Source organism: Tachypleus tridentatus, chromosome 11 (genome assembly GCF_004210375.1).
Source record: "Tachypleus tridentatus isolate NWPU-2018 chromosome 11, ASM421037v1, whole genome shotgun sequence".
In the NCBI taxonomy this organism is placed as follows: Eukaryota; Metazoa; Arthropoda; class Merostomata; order Xiphosura; family Limulidae; genus Tachypleus; species Tachypleus tridentatus.
The window spans coordinates 20,963,186-20,990,435 of record NC_134835.1 but is presented as its reverse complement, the minus strand read 5'-3'; the positions used below and the strand labels follow the sequence as shown (position 1 = coordinate 20,990,435).

At 35.8% G+C, this 27,250-nt stretch overlaps 1 protein-coding gene across 3 annotated transcripts; it reads left to right on the top strand.

Moving 5' to 3' along the window:
• Nucleotides 1-2,872: 2,872 nt before the first annotated feature.
• LOC143231737 (uncharacterized) lies at nucleotides 2,873-27,052 on the top strand. 3 transcript variants are annotated; one of them, XM_076466361.1, is made up of 5 exons: nucleotides 2,874-3,083; nucleotides 12,581-12,816; nucleotides 17,595-17,782; nucleotides 23,410-23,544; nucleotides 24,377-27,052. In XM_076466361.1, the coding sequence occupies exons 3-5, from the start codon at nucleotides 17,619-17,621 to the stop codon at nucleotides 24,540-24,542; spliced, it is 465 nt and encodes a 154-aa protein (XP_076322476.1). In that variant the 5' UTR covers nucleotides 2,874-3,083; nucleotides 12,581-12,816; nucleotides 17,595-17,618; the 3' UTR covers nucleotides 24,543-27,052. The 3 variants fall into 3 exon arrangements, with proteins under 3 accessions (XP_076322477.1, XP_076322476.1, XP_076322475.1); XM_076466362.1 differs by lacking the exon at nucleotides 12,581-12,816 and having other exon boundaries at nucleotides 2,873-3,083; XM_076466360.1 differs by lacking the exons at nucleotides 2,874-3,083; nucleotides 12,581-12,816 and adding an exon at nucleotides 16,158-16,451.
• The last annotated feature ends 198 nt before the right edge of the window (nucleotides 27,053-27,250 follow it).

Here is a 27,250-nt window from a genome sequence, read left to right as displayed (position 1 = left end):
GGCAAGATACCAGCCGATCGTCGAACCAGATTAAGGCCCTTACGGACACAGAATGCTGCTCAAGAATGATAAGACGGCGTCTACGAGAGAAAGGCTTTAAAACCGTAAACGTCTTCAAAGGCCACGCCTCCTTCCACAACACAAAACAGCTCGATTAAATTTAGCTGAGAAGCACCAAACATGGGACGTAGAAAATTGGACGAAGGTTTTGTTCTGTGATAAGAAAATATTTAACCTGGATGGTTCATATGGGTTCCAACGTTACTGGCACGATAAGGATATCCCACCGGAGACATTTTCTACACGACACAGTGGAGGAGGTTCCATCATGATCTGGAGTGCTTTCTCCTTCCATGGAACAATGGAACTCCAGGTTATACAGGGCGTCAAACAGCAGCTGACTACATTGGCATGTTGGAGAGAGCATCCTTATTGCCTGAAGGCCCTCGCTTGTGTGGAATTGACTGGATCTTTTAGCAGGACAACGCTGCAATCAACAATGCCCGCAAGACAAAGGACTTTTTCATGGCGAATAAAGTAATTCTTTTGAACCATCCAGTGTGTTTGCTCGAACTAAACCCCATTGAAAATGTTTGGGGTGGATGGCAAGGAAATCTATAGAAATGGACGTCAATTCCAAACAGTGTGTGATCTTCGTGAAGCCATCTTCACCACTTGGAATAACATTCCAGCCAGCCTTCTGCAAACGCTTATTTCGACCATGCCAAAGCGAATGTTTGCAGTTATTCGCAATGATGGCCGTGCAACTCACTACTGAGACCTCTTGTTGGGCATTTCCTACCCTGTTTTATGACATCTTTATGTTATGGTCTTAAACTTTTGACCAGCTAGTATTTAGGCTAATTTCATAGTGTTCACGTTTTCCCTATTAAATGCTAAAAAAAGTTTTTTAATTTTGTTTTCCCTTTTCTTATTTTCATCTTTCGAAGCTCTACTCAAATAAGTGGTTGAGTCTAACAACGCAAAATGCATATTTTTCCTTTATGTTCATTGGCCTTAAGATTTTGACCAGCAGTGTATATGTCCCCAAATGTTCTACAGATAAGAAAAGACTTAAAAAGCTGCTTGAAACACTGTGCCAATCAACATCAAGTTAGCGGGTGAGTTGTCAAATAACTATGCACCTAAAACGTAAACACTTTATTTCTTTTTATCTCGGTTGTCTAGACGATGATAACCTAAAAAGGTGGATTTCACAACTGAGAAGAATGAAAAAACAAATACGATATAAGAAAGTTCTCTGATAATGTATATTATTCTTTTAAATATGTTGAACTTGGCAACAAACGTCTGTAAAGAAAAAAAAATAAAACGCCAAAAGAACGGATTGGTAGTTCTTACACTCCGCAAGACTAGGCCTAAGATTCTTCCTACAGTCGCATAAATAAACAGCCGAAGTATTTTACTCTTTTACGTTTAACGTAACTGAAATATTACTTTAATAATAATTATTATTTGTAAAAAAATAAATTGTTTGCAAGCTAGAAAGACTGTTTATTTATTTTATATACGACTTTCAGATTCGTATTTTTTTCCTCTCAAAACATTTTTTTTCCGTACTTAAATTCTTCACTGAATGTTTTCTAAACAGACTGAAGATATTTTATTAATACGATTGTTATTTTGACATAATTTCTGTTACTACAAGTAAATGTTTTCAAACTTTAAGCATGGCAGTATTATTTCTATGGTTCTCAACGTGAATAACCTGACTGGTCACTTCTGAACCTGATACTTTTATAATACAATGATAATATACTTGTTTTTGGACAAATTACTAAAAGTTGTTTTATAGCAAATTAATGGCCACATTATTCCAGTTCTTATATTCCTTATACTTTTATTGAGGCCAAGAAATAACGTTCATCTCTCAGAAGCTTTGGAACTCACAAAAGGGTGTATAAGAAATAAATAAACGGTAAATAAATAAATAAATGGTTTACAAATATTACCTGTTTTGTTTGTTTTTGTATGATTCTATATAGATTTTATGTGCAGAAATCTTAATTCACGAGTTTTATAGCAATTATGTAAACAAATCTTTCTGGAGTTTTTGTTTAACCGTTTTAAGGCAATACCATCTTGAGTATCAGCTGCGTTCATTCACTGCGGGAAATCGAACCCCGGACTTTAGTGTTTTAAGTCCTCAGACTTACCGTTGTCCTACCGACGGACCTTTCAAGTGTGTGTTTTCCTTATAGCAAAGCCACATTGAGCGATCTGCTGAGCCCACCGAGGGAAATCGAACCCTTAATATTAGCGTTTTAAATCCGTAGACTTACCGCTGTTCTAGCGAGGGGTAGGAACTAGGGGTAGAACCTTTCTAGCGAAATTAATAAATATAATGCTGTTTATATTGAAATCTACAAATTAAATTTCACTGGAAGAAATACTCATGATACATTTCGAAGTATAACACTCAGCAAGAGGAAATTAATTATTGGAAAAAAGAGAAACAAAATATTCCAAGACAAAGAATGTTTCAAAGTTATAAAAACATTGACCTCTTTTGTCGGTTTTCTTGATTCTTTAAGTTCTCAAAAACTCTCCATGGTTTTCTGTGAAGATAGCCTTACACTTAAATACAATAACGTACTCGTGCTAAAAAACTGAACGAAGTCAGGGGTTTGTATGGTTTTACAGCTTTGTTACAAGAAAAATGAAATTCAAGCTTGAAATACCAACTTGGTAACTTGTATCGCGGCTGTTATTTGTACTAGAACAAGATGTATTTAGATAACATTGATTAAAGAAAGTACTAACAAGATTTTAGATGTATTTTAAAAGGTTTAATTCGTTTATTTTATGGAGAAAATATATATTGGTTATTACGTATCAAATGTGCATAATTCTAGGTTATCAAATTTTATAGGAATACACCGATTGGCCACCAGTGGGTGGATCTGGACAATCAAATGACGGAAACAGAAGTGAAACTGTAAACTCTTATCATCAGTTCTATCAGACGTTCTACGGAACACCGGAAGCAGTGAATAATTTGGAAAGGACATATGGGCCAACAGGACGTGAGAAAGTTTTAACTACCCAAAATATTCAACAAAGTAAGTGTTCAATTAGGTTTCTACAGGGCGTGTTTCTTCACCTTTCGGTCCGGAATGGCCAGGTGGTTAAGGCACTCGAGTCGTAATCCGAGGGTCGCGGGTTCGAATCCTCGTCACACCAAACATGCTTACCCTTTTAGTAGTGGGGTGTAATAATGCGATGGTCAATCCTACTATGCGTTGGTAAAATAATAGCCCAAGAGTTGGCGGTGGGTGGTGATGACTAGCTGCCTCCTCTCTAGTCTTACACTGCTAAATTATAGACAACTAACGCAGATAACCCTTCAACAGCTTTGCGCGAAATTCAAAACAAACCAATTTATTTAAATCGTTTTATTTTTAGTCTTTAACTTTAAAATGTTTTTAGAACATCGCATTACCTAATTTTAATGTTTTATTTCCAGACTAATTCTCCTATACAATCGCATTTTGCAAAAAATAAATTTATTTTTCATGAACTACGACGTAATTTTCCCAAATATATCGCGGGAATGATTTTTCGTCACAGGGAAACGAAAGTCAAGTCAGTTATGTCTCTATTTATCAACTTAAAATATGTTATTGAAAACTCTCAATTTCAAGTGGTTCCAGAGTATTTAGTCATGTAAATATTCTAATTGGTTAGAAGACTAGCCTTGAATTCTTGGCTTATAATACTATGCCTATTATGTCATTCATTGATAATTTAAAACGATTATTTTTACTGTTAATACTTAGCCTTATAATCATTATCATTACGTATCCATCCCCTACATAAATTTTTATGTACTAGTACTTTGGTTACTCCCATTAAATAGTTATTACATGGAATAACCTTGATGTAAGTCCGTGTGGATAATTCCACAAGCTATTAAGATCTTTTACCATGACTATCGAGTTGTTCAGTTGCTATTTTTTATAAGTTTCGCACGTTATACATAAACAATAAATTATCTGCAGTCTTGATGTTTCAGACAACCTTTTCGTATGACCCAGTGAGAATGAAAACGATATCTACTGATAGTTATAAGTAATATGTGTGGGCCAGATGTGAAACAATGTGCACCCTTTTGTGGAGCTCTTGGCCCCACTTTATACGAAAAGGATGCACATTGTCATTCTATGTAATGTCACGAGATAACCTTCCGATACGAAGTACAAGTTTATAGGCAGAATGTTTCATCACTGACAGCTGATAAAACAGCGGTTTTGTCTAATACGAAAGAAGATAAATTTCTACAAAGAAGCAATACCTTTTAACTGAAATACCACAAATTCAATACACGTCGGTTCAATGGAGGTCAAAGTGCAGTACACATTGGACACGATTCTTATAACGACGGACGAACTTAACATTCTTGTCTCATTTGCTTGCGTAATAAGCGTAACGTGGCCTGGTGGATTATGGAACTCGACTCGCGGATTCACGGGTCGCAGGCTTGCTTGTTCTTTCAACTGTGAGGGCGTTATAAAGTTACGGTCAATCCCACTATTCGTTAATAAAAGAGTAACCGAAGAGTTCGCGGTGGGTGGTGATGACAACCTGTCTTCCCTCTGGTCTTATCCTGCTAAATTAGAAACGGTTAGCGCAGATGGCCCTCGTGTAGCTTTGTGCGCTATTCAAAAACAAACCACACAAGCCTAACCTTTCAGCTGTGAGAGTGTTATAATGTCTCGATCAATCCCACTCTTTGTTGGTAAAGTGCAGCCAAAGAGTTGGGAGCGGATAGTGCTGACTAGACTCTCTATTCTATCACTTACAAATTAAGAACGGCTGGCACAGTTAGCCCTCGAGCAACTTTGCGTGAAATTCAATAAACAAAGTAACAAATTATTGTATTATTAATATTTCACTAGCGTTACGAGGCAGACTATCTAACACACGTTTAAGGCAACTTCAACATCAAGTGAAAATAAAGGATTTTTTAACGTCCATTTTCATAACTATTGAAAACAATGTTATAAAGGTCGCTACTAATACTGATTGAGCCAGTAGAGTGATTACATTGCAGAACGGCGATGAAAGCAGACAGAAATTCACTAAAGTAAGACCGTGATTTAGCAACGGAAGTAAAGTAAGGTCCAACTGCGTAAGAAGAACAAAATTTCTATTATTCCTATTAATTACAAAAACTCTAATTAAACCACTTCTGTAAGACCTAATGCTAAGAAACTCCACATACTTCACTGAGGTTTGAGGTTTAATATATGCAGTTGGTGTTAAAAATACATTTAAAATATTGATTTATATTCTACGAATTTATTTCATAAAAGGGGTTTCGTAGCTCAGCGAATGACTATTAAAAACTTACGCCAGTGTCTTCAAAAAACATGGTGCTTTTGATTGAGCTCATAATGTAGTTTTAAACAGTTTAAGCTCTAAACATTAAGCCTGTGTTAGAGTTTCGAGCTCAGTTAAGCATTGCTATAATGAAAGAATGACTTTACAAAATAAAATATTTTTGACATATAGCTTAGAATTATGTAACATATGAAAAGAGATAGTTTTTCCCAAGCGTGTTAAGGCGTGCGACTCGTAATCTGAGGGTCGCGGGTTTGCATCCCCGTCGCGCCAAACATGCTCGCCCCTTCAGCCGTAGGGGCGTTATAATGTCACGGTCAACCCCACTATTCGTTGGTAAAAGAGTAGCCCAAGAGTTGGCGGTGGGTGGTGATGACTAGCTGCCTTCCCTCTAGTCTTACACTGCTAAATTAGGGATGGCTAGCACAGATAGCCCTGGAGTAGCTTTGTGCGAAATTCAAAAACAAACAAGATAGTTTTTTCATACCTATATATATATATATATATATATATATATATATCATATTTCTCAACCATGGTGATCGGTACGTTTAACAAATCATAAGCTTACAGTAATATGTCATTGTAAAACGTAGTAATGTATTTACAGTTTATAATAACAAATTATTAAAATGAGATTACTCTTTTCTAGAAAGTATTTTATTGACCTAACGTAGCATAAAATCTTAAGTTTACATTAGCATGCTAGCGATGATTCACTTTTACAGATAGGTGACGTTCTTGTACGGCTTCTTTTCAACAAATAACCCTTTTTTGTGTGTGTGTTTTTTTAAAAAACAGACAGTCGTCAAGACCACTGAACCACGTTTTTGCTAATTGGTTAGTTTTGAATCTTCGTGCAAAGATACACAAGGGCTATCCGCGCATAGTTGTGCTAATTTTGATCTGCTGGACTAGATGGAAGGCAACTCGTGCTACTCTGACACAAATAGAGCACCCATCGTTCCAATGATGAGCTGACTTAGTGATGTTTTTTTGTAGCTTTTTTTAAAACAATACTGTTGTCTCGTTATAACACATATTTATATTACAACAAATAACTGCTAGAAACGCCCCAGGAAACATTTTTTTATTAAATAATTAATTGCATGTGGATAATTTATCTTGTTTCATTTACTAAAGTAATTACTGAACTAAAGAAGGGAATATTATAATTCTGTTGGTTTGGTTTTTTATCTACGTTTGTAAAAGCTATGAAAAGAAAGTTATGGGTCACGTTCAAGGGCACAGGAGAGAATAAAAACATTAGTGCAGTTCATGTAACAGATTTCTTCGAATAGCTGTTGTGTCTGCTTTCAGTTAATTAAAGCCATGATTGGCTTCACTCCAGATGGCCTATCTTATATAGTAACGTAATCCTCCAACAACTTTATACTGTGAATTCTAGCCTGGTTTTAATTGCTTCGCAAAAGTTGAATCACTTTTCTGTCACGTGGTGTATCAAAGTAACATATGGAGATCATGTTTCAATGGTAAAGGACGGGTTACCTCGTAAATATCACTAAACGCTATTTCATCTTTGCATGCTAAGTTCAGTACCTCCTACCTTGCTAAAATTAATATTACTAATAGTCATTTTTTATTCTATATAAAAAAAAATCAAACGACCACACTACAATAATTTCTACATGTATTGTAAGCATGAAGGTAACCATCACAATATTCGTGATATATATTGCTATTAACTTATGTCACTATATCATACTTGATAGTTATTCTCTTAACAGTCCCCCAGTGAGTTAGAAGCAACTTAAAATCCAAAACTCGATACCCTGCGATGAACAAAGTCTGTTGTGTAGCTTTTCACTAGTGTTGTTGTCTGTAATTAAGAACAAAGCCACCCAATGGACTATTTATGCTCTGTCCACCCCAGGTATTAAAACCCGATTTCTAGAGTTATAAGTCCACAGACATGCCACTGGGGGGACTTTTCACTAAGAAAACGACAACAACTTTTGTTAATCGTGTAGCATGTAATATATTTTCATTTTTAATCTCTATTACATTATTTTACCCACATTTAGCGGAATTACTTGTACGTTCATGTATTTTTTAAATCAATTATATAATATATTATCCAGTTAAAGAAAATATATTAATCTTCCATTTAAGTGAGATAATAAGAAGGCAATCTCTAAAATATCCTTTAATCTAAGTTTACGATACTCTGCTCCCCTGTGGGACAACGGTAAATCTACGGATTTACAAGGCTAAAATACAAGATTCAGTTCAGTTCGGTGAACAAATCACAGTTCGATGTAACTTGACGCCTCTTCAATTGGGCCCGGCATGGCCAAGCGTGTTAAGGCGTGCGACTCGTAATCTGAGGGTCGCGGATTTGCATCCCCGTCGCGCCAAACATGCTCGCCCCTTCAGCCGTGGGGGAGTTATAATGTCTCGGTCAATCCCACTATTTGCTGGTAAAAGAGTAGCCCAAGAGTTGGCGGTGGGTGGTGGTGACTAGCTGTCTTCCCTCTAGTCTTACACTGCTGAATTAGGAACGGCTAGCACAGATAGCCCTCGAGTAGCTTTGTGCGAAATTCAAAGCAAACAAACAATCGATGTAATTATGCTACACACTCGAGCATTAGATACACACCTACAACTAAAGTTAGTTTACAAATACCCTAGCGGTAGTTTTCATGCACTTCGCTTGAATATTGCTTATTCTATTTTTGAGCATGGTATTTAAGCTACGTTTTCTTGCAGGCATTACGTGTTACATCAATAAATCTTGGCCCATTTGAAAAGAAAACTGCGTAAACTTAAATGTATTTAATAAAGTAAAGTAAACAGTAAAGCACAGTAGTAATATTTATAATAGTGTGCAAAATATGAAGCAGTAATGAGCCCTCAGTGTATGACACGGTTTCAGGAGATAAAACAAAGAAACTCAAAATAACGAAGAAATAAAAACCCGAAATAAAGAACAAAATACATAAAAGGTGTTTATAGCAGGAAAATAAACGAACCGAAGCTAAATTATTGCAATATAAAGTGAATGTAAAGTTGTAATGAAGGCAAATTTAGCTGAATACACAGAAGCGTTTGAGTAGTAAGGATATGGTTTTAACAAACTGCACATGCGTATTTTAAATCTGAAGTCAAGAATGCCCGTTGCTATTGTATCTAGTGTAATATCGATTTTCTTGAAAATTAACGTGGGTCAAATGTTGGTTGTGTTATATACGCTGCATATAAAAAAAAACTGAAGTTAGAATCGTAACCAGTCGTCACGTGATAACACAAGACATTGTGCTATCGTGTAGCATACTCGTTGCATTAAGATGTTGGATTAAGTTTAAAAAAAAAAAAATGGTGATTCTGATTGAAAAGCCAATATAACATCCGGGCTCTTCGGACGAAGACATTTCTAACGATATGATATTTTTAGCATTTCATCAAAACATTTTCGACAAACTTACCGGACAGACAAACGCAAGCATATTATTTATACGTGTATACAAGATAAGCTTACAATATTCAGTATGTACGTTGAAAATAGTTTCTATTACCGTGAACTATTGTTATTATTTTTATAAAATAGTACCGTGAGTTATGAAATGTTTATTATGAAACACACCTAAACATATTCTCTTTATGTCACTGCGTTTATCTTTCTGTTATTATTTGTCCATTCTATTTTTAGGTGTCTTTAGCACCTCCTCTTAAATGCATGTGTTCTCACAAATCAGTCCTTTAAAACAGAAACAGACAGATAATGAAATTACCTTTGGTTCATAATCTCACGAGCGGCAGATTTGAAGGTGCATTTCAGGGACTCATGGATTCCCTATTTTTCATTTCGGGGACAGATTATGTGTTTTGACTATTTTTCTATTTCAACAACAGATTATGTGTTTTGACTTTTATTTTCAGGGACAGGTTATGTGTTTTGACTATTTTTTTTATTTAAAGGATAGCTCATGTGTTTTCACTATTTTTTATTCAGGGACAGGTCATGTGTTTTGACTATTTTTTTTATTTAAAGGATAGCTTATGTGTTTTTACTATTTTTTATTCAGGGATAGATTATGTGTTTTCACTATTTTTATTTTCAGGGACAGGTTATGCGCCTTGACTTATTTTCAGGAACAAGTTATGCGTTTTGACTTTTTTTATTTTCAGGGACAGGTTATGTGGTTCAGTATATTTTACTGCATGTTCCTTCTCATATACGGAAATTGATAAGCTAATAATTTTTTATTCGCAATTTTCACGTAAAGTTACCCAAAGTGTTATCTACTCATAGTTATCCATAATTTTGAACATGCATACTATAGAGAGAAGACTATTCAACAACACCCACCGCCAACTCTTCGACTACTATTAATGAGAGCTCAAGCTTGTTTACCCCTAAACTACGGTCAGTCCGTTACCTTAATAGAATAAATGTCTTATTTGTTATGGTTGGTAAAGTGTGGTATGGTTTTGTAAATAAATATATATGTGGATAATGATACGCATATGGTTAAATTATGTGAATACTAATTTGTTAAAGGAGAAGGAAAGATACATCATATTATATTATACATATTTATAGGTCGAGACATATTGCATATACCTAGCTATCTGGAAAATTCATGGATAATTGTAAATGGATTTCTTGTAATGTCATTACATACATTAATATGTATTCTTCTTCGTTTTCATATTACAGGTTCTTTTTCTTCAATCAAAGGCTACCTTATAAGCATTTCCTATGTAATCCCAACTTCCAGACGTGTTTTCTTATTTCTTTACTATCTAATAACTACACTGTTTCTCCTAATAACTATTAGTGCGTAAGTAAGAAATTCGCCATAATTTTCATTCACTTCGATACCTGTGGTGGGTAAAGCACAGTAGCCCATTGTGTAGCCTTGCGCTTAATTACAACCAAACAAATTGTCACTAGGGAAAATAAACTTCCGTTATATGAGAGTTTACAGTTTCTTTGACAGCTATATAAAATGTTACACCCGGAAAAACTGCTTGCAAATGTATTGGAAACTTGTTTTGGTGTTACCCAACATAAATAAATGGATCACTCAGGCCATAACCGTATGGAAAGCTTACATCATCACTACCTATCTTGTTTATTGATGAAGAGAAAATATACATTAAAAATATATATCATTCACTTCTCTCAACATATTTAGTAAATATCGTGTATTTTGTATTTTATTTTTCTTAACATGGTAAATGACTGAATGTTATTAAATTCTGTAGTAACATCATGAAGCTACTAACAGCCTAAAATATATATCTATTGGGCTAGTAGGTGAAACATATTTTGTTGGTAGTACAGTGGTCTCATCGTTAACGCTTTAATATTCGCCTGTGTATGCGGTGCACGTGGTGTGTATGCCTGCGTGAGAACCTCGTGCCAACTATGAGAAACTCAGAACAACGTGATCTCGCGCAAGTACCAAAGTTAGAAAGGAAAAAGAGGGAACGTTCATTATAAACAATAACATTAATATATGGCATTTCTTTAAGCCTAATGTAGTCGAGTTCGTCTGTACAGCAGGTCAGCAAAAAATAAGGCATTGAAGAAAATTTTCAAGATTTGTATAACACAATTTTGCATCCAGAAAGTCTGAAAAACAGTAATGAAATAACTTGTCTTACTTTTATATATGTGTGTTAGTATAAAATAAAGCCGTTTGCCACTTAAGTTTAATAAAGCAACAGTATTAGTGTATTTAAGATTTTGATCCTTGCTATGTAGATGATTGCACAAACCTGCCCGGAAAACCTACCACCAACATTGAAGAATCATGAAGGACGTGATCATGGAGTGTTACACAAACGATCAAAAGGGACGTAACACCTACTGTTTATATAACACTTAGAATGACCGAACGTCTGCTGAAGTGATACCTATATAGCGTGGTATTCACACACAGCACAAGTGAAATGTCATTTGTTAATTAATATGTGAATAGGAAGAGTAAAAGATAAACTGACAGCTTGCGACCTGTACACGTGCTATTGTGACCACTACTAGGATTTTAATGAACTGCTAAAAGTGACTACATAAGAAACGGAAAAGAATGGTACCAGGAAGTGAGAATATATATATATATATATATATATATTTCATTTAGTGATTCAAACGTAGTTCGCTTTAGGTATCGTGTCTGACCTGACCACTACTTTGTACAGGTCACGTGCAGTGATTTAGGACAACTGGGAACTGGTCACGTATGTTTCTATGTATGATATACCAAAGGTTAATGGTTAATGAGCCGTCGTTTTGTGTTCAGAAATTTATAAATTATTCACTAGAGTATACAGTGTAGTAAACGTACCCTAATTTCTTCATGGTGTGTGTGTATGTAAGAAATCAATGCTGATTTTATCAACACCGTATTTACTATATCAAAGGTGACTTACCCACTTGTTTATTTAGGTCACAGAAATTATCAGTCATATATATCGGCAATTACTTCAACACAACTGTATATTTATGCACCATCGCTGTTTAGACTTGTATAAGACAGCAGTTGGTTTGATCGATTAGTAGTGAGATCCATCGCTTGACGGCGTTAAAGATTCAGAAGCCATTCAACTTCGTCAGATAGTTATGTATAAAAAACAGACATCTTAAACCTTTGAAAAGAAAAAAATACAACCCATTGACAACACTGTGTCATCACTGTCGTGTAGGCGTATTCACTTATTTACACCGTTGGTCAAAGTATATAATAACCTCTGTCTGACCACTAAAGAGTACAAAATGATGTTACAATATCATTTACTAAAACCACTTTCATGGACTAACCTTGCTTTTGTTCATTTGAGCATACGCATTTCTTTGACGTCAAGTGTATTCCGTGGCAACATAGCATACGTTTATCGATGCTGTTTGTTTGTTGTTAACCGCCAAGCTACACAAAGGGCTATCACTGCTGTGCCCGTCACTGGTATAAAAATCTAGTTTTTAGCGTTACAAGCCCTAAGACTATGGATTCGAAGGAGATTATATTAATATGATGGTTTGGGAAATATTTCATTTTTAGAGAGTTTATAACTTGGGACATTTTGTCTAGTTCCATAAGACTTTTAAACATTTTATTTTATAGCTATATTTAAAATGTTTTGCTTGAATCTGGGGAAACACATAGTTCTAAGTGACCAGTTTTATCCAAATTACTGCACTCGAAAGAGAAGTAAAATATAACAACCCGTATTCTTCTTTACGCTGAAGAGCTTGAAGATGTCCGTCGAGCAAATGACCACTTTCTGAAGATCAGAAGCAGAGCAGAATGCAAGACCCCACGTCCGCAGGTCGTGCGGGTCAAAGATTATTATCCGGATATCTCCAAGTACTACGTTCCACACTGTACTATTCTACACCGTTGCTCCGACGAGACAGGTTGTTGTGAAGATGGACTACACAGATGTGGTCCACTACAGGTAGAGGATGTCACTTTGTACTTCTATGTAAGTTTTGGTCACTTTTCTAAAATACTGTCTTGTAGTTACACTGGGTAAATACTGTCTTGTAGTTACACTGGGTAAATACTGTCTTGTAGGTACACTGGGTAAATATTGTCTTGTAGTTACACTGGGTAAATATTGTCTTGTAGGTACACTGGGTAAATATTGTCTTGTAGGAACACTGGGTTAATACTGTCTTGTAGTTACACTGGGTAAATATTGTCTTGTAGTTACACTGGGTTAATACTGCCTTGTAGTTACACTGGGTTAATTACTTTTGGATTTTCTATTTAAAGTACTCGTTTCTTATCATTTCTGAACGTGTGAGCTCGTACATTCGTTCACAAAACGAGATAGTAGAAGTCGTCTCTCTAGAGCAGTGGTTCCCAACCTTTTTTACGCCCCACACCCCTAAAAATTTTAATATGTTCTCGCACCCCTCACAGTAATTATTTATTTAAGAATAAAGGTGAAGGGAGCCAAAACAAATGTTATCTCGCACCCCTGGTTGGAAACCACTGCTCAAGAGGCACAGTATACTACATTCTCTTCCAACAAAACATTTGACAGTTCCTTAGCTAAATTTTCTTGCAAATTCGTTCAGTTTCTTACAGCAGATTAATTTAGAGTTAGTCGTAGTTCAACTAATAAAACACATTATCAATAAATTTCTTTTAAAATAGGAAAATAATGTTGAACATATTTTTTCAGTTATGGAAATCCGAAACATTTTAAAACAACGAAGCTTTTATCTAGTTCAACGTTCAGTGACGTGCACAGGGGAATGGCAGGATGGGCTCAAGCCCCTGTTTTTCTGCTCTTGCGCCCATAAAATACCCCTTTTCTCAGTCATAAAGTTCCACAACTATTAAAGACGCGCCCCCCGCTAGTACAGCGGTATGTCTATGGATTTACAACGCTAAAATCAGGGGTTCGATTCCCCTCGGTGGGCTCAGCAGATGGCCCATGTGGCTTTGCTATAAGAAAAACAAACACACACAAAACACACATTAAAGACGCATCTGATTATCCAGTGTGTATCAGATCAACCATGGTTTACCCTACCAACTACACCCTTCCCCAGAAAAAAAAAAAACTAACCTACATTGCGATGTTCAAAAAGTGCTCCCAGGTTTTTTCAATGACCCCCTGCCCTTTTAATGTCCTCTCCACGTGACTGAACGTTCAGTAAGAAATGAAAGGATAATGGAACAGCAGTTACACCCGAATCGTTTTTCAAAACGGAAAAAAATAACTAAAATAATTAATTTGAACAATCTATAAGTTGAACACAGTTAATTATAAAACTCTGAAATATTTACTCGACGCCGCTTTAAAAATTAAATTAAAAAATAACAACTGGTGTTAATGTTTCAGAATGATTTACAGTAACCCGTTGGTTCTCAATATGATCCAAACAGCAACTCACATTGAAGTAAACTGAACTATTTATCAAGAATCTCAAACATTATCTGTTTAATAACTTCCTCTTTCCCCAAGAATTAGTCGCATATCTTTATCAGATCACTTTCAGTTACCTTGCATGTTTATCATACACACCTGCGATATGTGTAGTTTTTTATCAGTGTTTTTTTGTGTGTGTCCTTGTCCACATCTTTCTGTTATACTCCTCAGAGCAAGGCTGCCAGTATTACTTTTAACAGTGTAGATGGAATGTGGAACGTGAACTAATTAAAAGATTTGCCATGACATTTTATCAATATATCTTAAACCTCAAGGGAGTTAATAAAATTTGTTTTTGAATTTGTTTTTCTGTAGAAACAAGTACTCTTATTAAAAGTTCATAAGCATTAGGTTGGAAAGAAACACAGAATGGAATATTTCTAATTTAATCTCTTTAATTATTCTCTTTTGCTTTTCTTACATATTTTGCTAAAAGTTTATTGAACAAGCTCGACTCTTCCAGAACGTTAATACTTTAATCTTTAAAGCGAGGCTTACGCGTAATACAAAAAGACATAGCATTCACTTTTATGTCAGCAGAGGTTTACTCAGGTTGACAATGAAATGCTGTCTCCGAAAGCTATAAGTCTAAAGACTTAAAATGCAAGAAACAGGGTTTCGATACCTGTGGTTGGCACAGAACAGATATCCCACTGTGCAGTTTTGTTGTTTAATCACTAACAAACAATAAAATCACATTCTCAGTATTTAAAATTCCTGAAAAGTTGTTAGTGAACCCAATCAGGTCTGTTCATATCGCCCGAACTGAGCGTGAACAAACCATGGAACTCACTGACTAGACTAAACTGCATTAGAATGGTTTTACCATTTTTTTTTCCTTGTTCGTCTTCGTATGAAGTTCAACGTCGATTTCTTTAGGTTGTTATACTTTCACAAACACGTCTGTTTAACTGATACACATCATGAAGTCTACCTCGAAGGTTCTTATAGACAATGAGAAGAGAATACCAGCACTAAAAAGTTAGACACGTGCTTGTCAATTATCTACAGTCCAATATGGGAACAATATTAACCCTGCTTGCAGAAATTGAACCTAACGGGCCCTATTTATAGATGTATATATATAAATGCAGGTGAGGTGTATATCAAACTGTTATAAATGTTATTCCTTTATCTTGTTTTGTTTTACCTTTGGTTTGATAACGTCTAGTGCACACTTATTTTACTTATTATCCTGATATTTCATTATCACATTGCCCTCAGTGTCACAGCGATACGTCTACGGACTTACAATACTATCAACCGGGTTTCGATACCCGTGGTGGGCAGAGCACAGATAGCCCATCGTGTAGCTTTGTGCTTAATTTCAAACAAACTATTATCAAATCTTCCTCTATATAACGCCCCCCCCCGCTAGTATAGCGGTATGTCTCTGGATTTACAACGCTAAAATCAGGGGTTAGATTCTCCTCGGTGGACTCAGCGGATAGCCCGATGTGGCTTTGCTATAAGAAAACTCACAATTCTCTATATAATGAGTCAATTAGATGTTATGAACATTAACGCACTTTTACTTTCTATTATGATCAGTTTCAAAAATTGGTGATTCTCATTTCCTAGCACGAGTGCGCCTGCAAGTTGTAATGTGTAATAAACGCCAAATTTTGGGAATACGTTCTGAGAATTTGACAAATTTTTTGCTACTTTTTTGTATTTTTCTTTCATTGTTATAAAATTTAGTTCACAGCCACCTCTCAGAAATTTATTTCGTTTTCTCTTACCAAAGGAATTTGTTGCTGAATCATCCTGAAAAGGAATGGACTGTCGCTGGTTAAACGATACTGTTGACTAAACTCTGAAACACAGATATGAGTCGAAGGACATTTCAATATTATATCTTATAAAAAGTATAGGACAAAACTGTTGCTTACGTCATCACAATCTCTTTATACACGCACCATTAACAGTGTGGTTAGCAGGTGTTCCTCTCATTGTTCGTAGGAGCACGTGCTATGGCTCACGAGTGTTTATACTACGCTTGGTCCTCTTTAGCCGATGAATTAAGCCCTTCTAACACGCCCTATTTTTCAGCCTGTACTATATTCTTTAGCGAATGGATATTAATGTATTCAAAGTTCGAGACATTAATGGACTCTAGCTTTTCCTTCTGATCAGGAGATATGCAAGACACGTTTACACTTGCATCTTGTGGCGTAAGTATACACGCTGAAAGTGCTGTAACTGATTTAAATATTTGAAAAAAAGTCAACTTCAATAGAAAAAGGCTTCGTTTTGAGAAATCTGTAGAATTTTCTGGAAACTCTCTAGAAGTAAATGAATAATTTCAACACGTATCACGCCCCATCTGTCTGTCCTAAACAAACCTATCACTTACTACTTTTTAATGCAAGTTATAACAGTTGCTTTTAGGCTGAATTAATCTCTTCATAGAATAGTTTCACCGACAGTTTGTTAATGTTATAATAATTCTTCAAAACAACGAAGACTAACGCTGAAAGTAAGATACGTTTGTATTTATAGAATTACGTAAAACGAGCTCAAAAGCAGCCAACGTTTGATGCTATGAAAATGTAGAATAAACAACTGGTTTTCTTTCACATAGCCATGTAGGTCACAAAAATAAGGCTCTAACAGCTGCATGAAACAATGATATAACTCTTAATTCGGCCTGGCATAGCCCGGCGTTCGACTCGTAATCTGAGGGTCGCGGGTTTTATTCCCCGTCGCACCAAACATGCTCGCCCTTTCAGTCGTGGAGGCGTTATAATGGGACGGTCAATCCTACTATTCATTGGTAAAAGAGTAGCCCAAGAGTAGGCGGTGGGTTGTGATGACTAGCTGCCTCCCCTCTAGCCTTACACTGCTAAATTAGGGACGTGTAGCTTTGCGCGAAATTCAAAAAAACAAACAAAACTCTTAATTTCTGAAAAACTCAAAGTAAAAAAAAAAGTCAAATTCATCAGTATTTATTTTTTTCCAAGAAAACGTCTCTCTTTTTTGGATTATCATGTTACTATGGAAACCCTAAATGTGCATAATATCTTACAAGAAATAAGTGCTATTGTGCTTAATGCCACTTAAAAAGAAAACGAGAGATGACTTATGTAATTATTACAATGGTAATTTCTGTGTGGTTAGTTTACCAAACGAAATGAGTGGCACGTATAATAACATAGCAGCTAACATATTAAATTATCTTTGCAGACTTAACCGAGCTCAAGAAAAATTTTAAATACATAAACTAAAAGTGAAAAACAAACATATTCAAGACGGTCATTATTTTTTTTTGTTCCATTTCACGATATCACTAACTGTATTGAGCTATTCTTTCGCAGACTCTACATCTAAAAGGTAATGGAATGCGAACAGGCTGGAACAACGCAGTGGAAAAATTACTGTTTATTAATCACACCCAGTGTGAATGTCAACCAATAAACAATCGGCCAAGGATACGAGATAATCCGCTTCAACCAATTACAAACAACAGTCAGTTTCAAGGTCATCCAAGTGAGAAAAGATCAAAGTGAGTTTTGGTTTTGTTTTTTGACAGGTCGCGCTAAAGAGTATAAATGATTTATGGGGTATTTATTTTCCTCTGGCTTTAGTAAATATAAGAATAACTATCATTAGCCGTCTTTGCAATGGCACGAGATCAAGGATGTAACACGCAGGAAAAAATATGAAAATAGAATTGGGGGGGGGGGTGAGACAAAAAATGTACTTCTTATATCCACGTGGCACTGTAGGTAATAAAATGATCGTCTTACTAATCAGAAATGGCCATCTGTGTCACACCGTGCATCCACTGAAATAATCTTATCAAACATTATCTATTTTAATTTTGCAATTTTTGTACACATACATATGATATGAGCTTGCTTTATGTTTAGCATTATCTTAAAAAAATTGTTGAGCAGAAGCTGTGTGTTATGGTTCGTTTTCTTACGAACATGTCAAATGTCATTTCTTGTCGTTTTGCATTTGCGGCAAAGCTACTAATTCTATTTACTACTTTACCACCCTCCCTAACTTTGAACTATTGACCAGAATGAAAAAGCAGCACCCTATCACTTCCTTTCCACGTTAAGGGATTTACGGTTACTCTTATAACGCATATACAGCTTTTTGGAGTGCTGAAGTTTCCTCACCAACCAGCCAGCTCGAAAATTCAGAGCTCTACCAAAAGAGCAACCCATGCCTCTCAATCTTAACATTATTATACGTATCTATCATTGTAGTCAGTTACAAAGACAGCCGAGGACCTGAAGACAATAATAGATTGATTTAATGAAGTCTTATAACACTGTTATCTTCAAAATCAATAATCTTATAAAAACGAAGTACCATCCTTTCCAAAATGCGTCTTTGAGAAATTAATAAATTTATTTTATTTCTTCCAAGAAATATACGTTATATTTTATTACAGAACTGGTTTGGTTGGTTTGTTTGTTTGTTTTTGAATTTCGCGCAAAGCTACTCGAGGGCTATCTGTGCTAACCGTCCCTAATTTAGCAGGGTAAGACTAGAGGGAAGGCAGCTAGTCATCACCACCCACCGCCAACTCTTGGACTACTCTTTTACCAACGAATAGTGGGATTGACCGATACATTATAACGCCCCCACGGCTGAAAGGGCGAGCATGTTTCGTGGGACGAGGATTCGAACCCGCGACCCTCAGATTACGAGTCGAACGCCTTAACACGCTTGGCCACATCGGGCCGGTTTGGTTGGTTTTACAAAATATTTATAATACTCAAAATGTGTTATATAAAAACAATTATCAGCAAATCTTTCAAGTAATCTCAAATAGCACCTACCAGAGGGCGCCTTTTGAATGCGAAGCAATATCTAGGATTGATTGTCTATTCAATGATATCAGAGGGTTCATGGTTTGCATAGGGTTACCGCAAATCTGTGCTCTACTCTTGGGAGAGGTGTGAAAATCATATAAGAGGGACGATAGAATTCTAATATTCGATTATATTCCACAGTTGTCTGCGTGTCCTGTTGTCATGCTACCCTGCTTCTAATTTATCGTTTAAAAGCTTTGTGTTAAAGTTCTAAAACGTGTCATTAAGCAACGTTTAACGAAACTACGTTTTCAAAAAATAGACAATCCTTTTAACAACCAATAGGCTTCAAATAAAATATCTTATTCACAGACACGTTCAGCTCACGCGGAAGACGTGTGGAGCTTAACCTCCCCTACCATTTTCACTTAATACGGTGGATATTAAGTAATAATTGGTCTACTAATTCGTAAGTTATAAGCGAATATATGCAGAGATTTTTCTCAAATAAAGGTTTAAATACGGTTTTGAAGCGATTTCTAGCAATAACATGGCTTTTAAAATACACTACTCAACTAAACGCTACTTTTGTTATTGAAACAGTCTCATAATTTCCACTGAAAGACGCCTTTTAACAATAAAACAGCCATAAATAATGTCTGTTGAACCTGTATAAATAAGGCCTAACAGCGAGTGTGTTTTCACTTTGTTATCATTTTGTAATTTCGATGCTGAAATAGCTAATTACGAACGTCGTAATATATACTCCTAAACATCTAAGTATCAGTGAAATGTATAATTTCTGAAAGCCATCGTTTAATCGGTGCGGAAAAAACAAAACACCTCGGATGAGATGGATCAACTAGGCCTACATATTTCACACGTGTATTTAAGTAGTGGCCACACGTTGATTTGAAATTATTAGTCATGGAAAGATCTTTTGAAATAAGATATTTTGGATAAACTAGTATTCAGTAAAAAACTATAATATACTATTTATTATATGAAATATATTATATCAAAACTAAAAACATAACGTGTTTGATCAAAAGAAACTCTAAACCTGAATAAACAAAGGTCCAGAAAAGTGTGACATTGTCTGCAGGAAAATTATGACCTACAACTCGTTATAATGTGTCGTGTTTCTGACAGTAGTATGTTGGAAGGGCGAGATGTAGCTATTATTTTCATCAGTGGTCTTATATATAAATAAAGTAGTTCCCCATTTGGTGCTCGTATTTTGGAGAAAGGAAGGAAAAGTAATTTCACGAATCGTATTATTATCCGTTACGCCCTTAGTTACAAATATTTGTAAATGTAACCTATGACCCCATAGTTTTGTAGGGATGACTATTATTGAAAGAGAGGGAGGTCATACCGAATTGTCCAGAGATTACGTTACGAAATAATTATCTTTGTAAGTTTTACGTAAAGAATAATTATAACTAAAGCAGTTTGTATGTAGGACATTTGTAAGGTTCCACGAAGTAATATTGAAGTTGTTGGGTTTTATTTTGATCGTGTAAATTTGTTTAAAAATAAAGTTTGCTCGTGTATCGTTATGCACAGAACTATACTACACAATGGGCAATTTTTTGCTGTACCCACCAAGAGTATCGAAACACGGTTTTTTTATGAGTATTAATGAATACCAATCACTATGTTTGTTTGTTTGTTTGGAAATTTCGCACAAAGCTACTCGAGGGCTATCTGTGCTAGCCGTCCCTAATTTAGCAGTGTAAGACTAGAGGGAAGGCAGCTAGTCATCACCACCCACCGCCAACTCTTGGGCTACTCTTTACCAACGAATAGTGGGATTGACCGTCACATTATACACCCCCACGGCTGGCAGGGAGAGCTTGTTTAGCGCGACGGGGATTTCGAACCCGCGACCCTAAGATTACGATTCGAACGCCTTAACCCACCTGGCCATGCCGGGCTCCAATCACTATGAAGGCAGCCGTCTTAGCTTGATGGACATCGTGTTTTGAAATTAGTGAAACGCTATACTGCTTCTGTACTGCCCGAGTTAAATTGCAACATTTTGGTGAGTAAGCCATTGCAACGACTTTAAGTATTGGCGAGCTAGCCCTTCTGACGTCAGAATCGAAATAATCAGTAGAACATTGTATTGTAACCCTACTCGTCGGTTTATCAATGTTTTTTACTAAACTGAAGAAGGTCTTAATAGCTTCTCCAAACCTTTATAAGGTATTTATAAAAGTCTCTTAGATAGTTCTAAGCGAGATTCGAGGCTATGATGACCAATACGTAATATGCGTTGACTATTTTTCCCGGTCCATCCCTATATACTAAACACTTCCTGATAATAACCTAATTTCTGTCTGTTATGTACATCCTGAAAGTTTAATCGTTGTGAAAACAACCGTGTATTATAGTGTTTTTATCAAAAGTATATTATAGAAAAAAATTCACGTTTTTCTATGTCCTAACATTTTTCATTATAGACATCACTACCGATTCTTCAATCTTGTGTACATTGAACGGTCAATCTGAGAAGTTTGTTTTGTTTCTTGACTTTCGCGCAAAGCTACACGAGGGATATTTGCGCCACCATCCTTAATTTTGCAGTGTAAGACTAGAGGTAAGGCAGCTAGTCAACACAACCCACCGCCAACTCTTAGGCTACTCTTTTGCCAGCGAATAGTGGGATTTTCCGTCACATTATAACGCCCACACCGCTGAAAGGGCAAGCATGTTTGGTGCGACGGGGATTCGAACCCGCAACCTTCAGATTACGAGTCGAACGCCTTAACCCACCTGGTTGTGCCAGGATAATCAGAGAAGAAAAATTCTTTTTCTGAGGAAATTTCACAAAGAAAACACAAGGAATTCCTTCTTCGTCTGATTGAGAGAAATATTTCAATGATATGAACATAAACCTGAAAACTGCATGGAGAAAAACGTACTTGAGTATAAATATATATATATATATGTTGTTGTTTAGCTTGTATATTAAAAGGAAAATCTACATGCGTGATTTTATTATACCATGTCGAATAAATTTATTTGAATTGAATATCCTCACTTTGACTCTTCTTATAAGAATTATAATTCTGAAAAAAGCTCATTTCGGTAGCAGTTTTCCTTGCGACAAGAAAATGTCAAGGAAGGGTGGCATCCAACGGTAAAACTTTCCGTAGCTGCTCAGCGAACTTGGACGCTCTACTGTGTATCGAAAAACAAACAGTTTTGCTAACAGTGGATTGTAATCAGTGCCAGTTGATTAAAAACAAATGCAAGGCCATTTTTTTTATCAAATAACGTATATAATGCCACAAAGACGTAAATGGCCCAATAAACAATTATACTGCTCTTTGGTTTGACTGCACATTACATTCATTCATTGTTCACTATTTTTAGGGAAATTATCGTTAAACTCCTAATGTCACATGACAGATGTAGGTTACGGAAACAGAAGTAAAGACATATGTAGAACTTTGAGGTGTTTTCCCTAACTGCTTTTGCTAAATTTGTATTACGTTATATAATGGGGTATCTGCACTATACCTTTGCATGGATCGAACTCAGAATCTTAACGTTATAAACCCAAGAGCTTCCCACTGAGCCACCTACGTTATTATTTTTATTTGCTAATACTTTATCTGTTTTACAGTTGCGTGTGTGATATATGTTTGAGTTACAGCCACGTGATTGAAGCTGTTTCGTCACGAGAAAGACAACCCTGTAAGATGTTAATGAGTAACTTTAACTTCTGTACCTCACTTCGTCAAGCCTCCCACTCATACAGTGGTAAGTCTTCGGATTCACAACGCTAAAATCAGGGGGTTCGATTCCTTTTCGTGAGCTCAGCAGATAGCCTTAAGTGGCTTTGCTATAAGAAACGCACACACTTCCTCAAATATTTTCCTGTATCAAGCGCTTATTCTCTCATAATAAAAATCTGTGTAATTACTTCATATATATATAATAATCGCACATTCTAGAAAACCCAGCTGTTAACTGTAGAGAAATTTGAAAGTGAGACAACCAAAACTCAGCTGCCAGTTGTAGAAACATTCTAATGTGGGATAGCCAAACACTCAACTGCCAGTAGTGGAAACATTTGAAAACAGTCCCGTTTTTTTATATCTTTTTATCCATTTAGATAGTGTTAAAGAACTGAGATGTCTAGGTTCAGGTTTTAAATAAAAATCGTAATGATAAGTATCCCCTAGTAGATAAGCGTTAAGTTTAAAATCCAAGTTTCGATTCCTCGCAGTAGGCAATGTGCAGATTGGCTATTGTGTAGCTCTGCGATTAAACAATTAGCTTGTATCAAATAATGACTGTAAAGGTTAAACTTTTTTTTTATTTTACCAATATGTTTTGTCACCAGGTGTCAGGAATGCCCAGTTCCTTTCTACAGAAGAGAATATCCCGACGGCAGATGCAGTTGTGATTGTTTTGACCGCCAGAAACCGTGTTTAAGAATCAAGAGAGGACGAGACGCCATTGCGGATATAGAGAGAAGGTATTTTAATGATAAAAACTGTTTATATCAGAATATAGAAGTCTTCGTAAAACAACATTAGTTTTTTTGCAGTAAAAGTAGTTTTAATAATTATATTTCTAAACACTTGATTATCATGAGCGTTAGTTCGTTTGAAACGAATAGTTAAAGACGTTGGTTTTTTCATCAAATTTTTATTTGATTTTAACATCATTTTTACCGAACTACTTTCAGAAGGACAGGAATATGTGGTGTCGCAGGCCCGGCATGGCCAGGTGGTTAAAGCACTCGACTCGTAATGCGAGGGTCGTTGGTTCGAATCCCCGTCGCACCAAACATGCTCGCCCTTTCAGCCATGGGGGCGTTATAATGTTACGGTCAATCCCACTATTCGTTTTCAAAATAGTAGCCCAAAAGTTGGCGGTGGGTGGTGATGACTAACTGCTTTTCCTCTGGCCTTACACTGTTAAATTAGGAACGACTAGTGTAGATAGCCCTCGTGTAGCTTTGCGCGAAATTCAAAACAAACAAACTTATATTGGACAAGTATTTCACTGGACAATTTTAATTCGTTTTGGCAAATTTATCTGACCCATTTACTTTACAAATTATATTAAAACAAAACATTTAGATAATTTAGCCGAATGTGAAAGATAAATTAGCAGTAGATAAGAAAATAGCTCCAGGAAAGTCTACCTTACTACGAAGAGTTGTGGTCAGATGATGGTAAAAAGACAAACAAAAAATTGGCTTTGACTCTCAGTCATGTTAATTGTTGTCAATAGTCAACATATTAAGAGTATTTTAATATGTGTGTTATAAAATGACGTTTTAATGTGTCTGTTTCCCTTAGGTGTGTATTGGCTGGTTATTGTCACATACCAGATTGTGAATATGGACCTTATGACGCCACCAGTGGAAAGTGTCCAAAACGTCCAGAGGACTACACGAGAAAGAAACCCCACGAACGTGGTCACAGCCACCACTATCACAGATGGGCCTTTTTTGAACGGGATTAGCAGGTCTGAGTGAAAGTATGAGAGAGTTACATCTATATGCCTAGTCTACATTACTTTATATACCCAGGAATTCAACCATGCGCTGGACGTATTACCGAAATTCAATCAATTACAGCTTTCACTGCCACAAAACACAAACTCAACAGACGTGATTCAAAGATGCAAAGTAACGAGATTCAAAATACTTCTCAGAGGAGTGCGATAAAAATTCGGAAAAGTTAAAAAAGAAATGGAAAAGACATCAGTTTGGACAAAGTTTATCCTACTAAAACTGTATTGTATTCGTACCCGTTGCTGTTCGTACTTGCCTGGTTGCAAGTGCATACGTTCAGCAGGACAATTGGCGTGAGTTTCATTGTATCAAAAGAAGTGTTCCATTAAGTGCGTGGTCTTATTTTAATCTATTGATGTTTAAGTGGTTTCTATTGAAAACTGTAAACATTGTTAGTTTCTTATATGTATGTATATTTACTTCGCTCTAAATGTTATACCAAATTATAAAAAAACAAAATCACCCCACTTGAGTGCAAGGTTCGTCCATGGGAAAATCTTACAAATGCAAAAGGCTTAGGTCTATTACATCATTTATAAATATAAATCATTTTTCCTCGTTGAACTATTTAAAAGATCAAGGTATCGCTGCATTGGGTCGTTTGGATGTCAAAGTTTATGACTCACTGGATCATTTAAATATTAATTATTGTGGTAACTAAACTGTTTAATTACACTGCACAACAATTTTTATGAAAAGTTTTTGCTGATTGTGACAGGTACCTGGTGGGTATGTACAAATATAGTTTTGGTTTTGCTTCATCACGTAGGATTTCTGAGAAATAGACAGTTAACTGTTTACCGGCAATGACGTATTCCATTGCGTTTATGTTTCTAATACGCTATTAAGTTCAACATAATTAAAAGTGTTTTGCTCCTGATTTTCGTTTGTATTCAATGTCCGGTGTATCACGTTGCAGTTTCCAACAATAGTCAGCAAGCATTGACGGATTCCAGTTGCCCTGATATCGTTTTTCCATTATAGCAATGTCCTGGTAAAACTGAAGATTTCAATGAAACGGTACGTGATGGGTAAATTTGGAAGTGATTTTCGTGATCAGCAGCCAAAAATCTATGAGGAATACCCAACAGTGTTCAAGAAGCAAAAAACTTTGTTGTGCAGTGTTGTTTCTGTCAAGTGGCTAAAGACCAAGGTTTCTGTCCAGTGGGTTATTTGAACACCGATATGTCTGCCATCTGGACAGTTTAAAACCTGAGGCTTCTGTCAACTGGACCATTTAAAGATAGGGTTTTCCTTCAAAGAGACTTTGTTGTTTGTTTGTTTTTTTTCATTTCTGTGTTGTATAATAACCCTGAAATAGAATGGCATATATAATTATCAAACTGACTACCTTAATTATCAATTGTATTAAGACCTCAAGAGAATACAGTCAAGTATACTTGGGATTCAAGACACTATGAAATGACGCTGATAGAACCACCTCAAGACATTAAAGGTAGAATAGGGTGTAAGACACTTTGAAATGACATGGGTGGGATTAGTTCAAAACAGTAAAAGTTAAGTCGGATGCAAGGCACTTTGAAATGACATGGGTGGGATTAGTTCAAAACAGTAAAAGTTAATTAGCATGTAAGACACTTTGAAATGACATGGGTGGGATTAGTTTAAAACAGTAAAAGTTAATTAGGACGCAAGGCACTTTGAAATGAGATGGGTGGGATTAGTTCAAAACAGTAAAAGTTAATTATGATGTAAGACACTTTGAAATGACGTAGGCAGCATTATTCAAAATGTTAAAGGTCGTTTGGAATATAAAACACTTTGAAACGACATGGGTAGAATCTCCGAAATAGTAAAGATCGAAGTAGAGACCAGACTATGAAGAAACGAGCATAATCAGTTAGTTATGGTAAAGAAGGATATAAGACACTTTGAAACGATGTAGGATGAGTTAGTCCAAGACAGTATACGTCGAACTGGATCTAAGGCACTTTGAAACAACATGGATGGAGCAGTCCAAAACAGTATGGCTCCAGGAAATGCAGAACACTAAAACAATGCAGGTAGAAAGAATCAAAGACAGAACGAGTCGTATGTGACTTAAAACTATTTGAAACCACATACGGTAGAATTGGTCCAAGTAATGCCTGACTTAAAACAATCGATCATTTTAAAAGATAAATGTTGTACTCGTGAACAAGATTTGTATGAAAGAACAAACAAGTTTTAAAAATATTAAAATTATATCGAAATGAAAAATATGTTAATATAATGAGTATCCACAAGGGGGAGAACACTGCCGTCCTCCACTTCCCAGATAATCATTTTTATCTTCCCTAGTTATAGCTTTAATATCATTTTGTCATCTAACCTCCCACCCCCTACCCCTCTGTAATATCTCTCGCGCATGACCATGATAACCCCTTTTCACTATTTTGGATGTTGTTAGGTTTTACAAACTATATTTTGTAATTAAATCGGTTAATACACAAGCAAAGAATGTTGTTGTTGTTTTTTTTTAATTACTCATCAGAACTTTATGTTTTAGCTATATTGTCGTTTTGGATAAGATTTACAGTTACGAAAAAACTGTTAGCCACATTCTCTTATCATCATACGTATGTCAAACTCTTTTTTTTTCAAGTGACATTTTGAATATAAATGTCATACTTTTTAACGTACTATTTTGTAATAT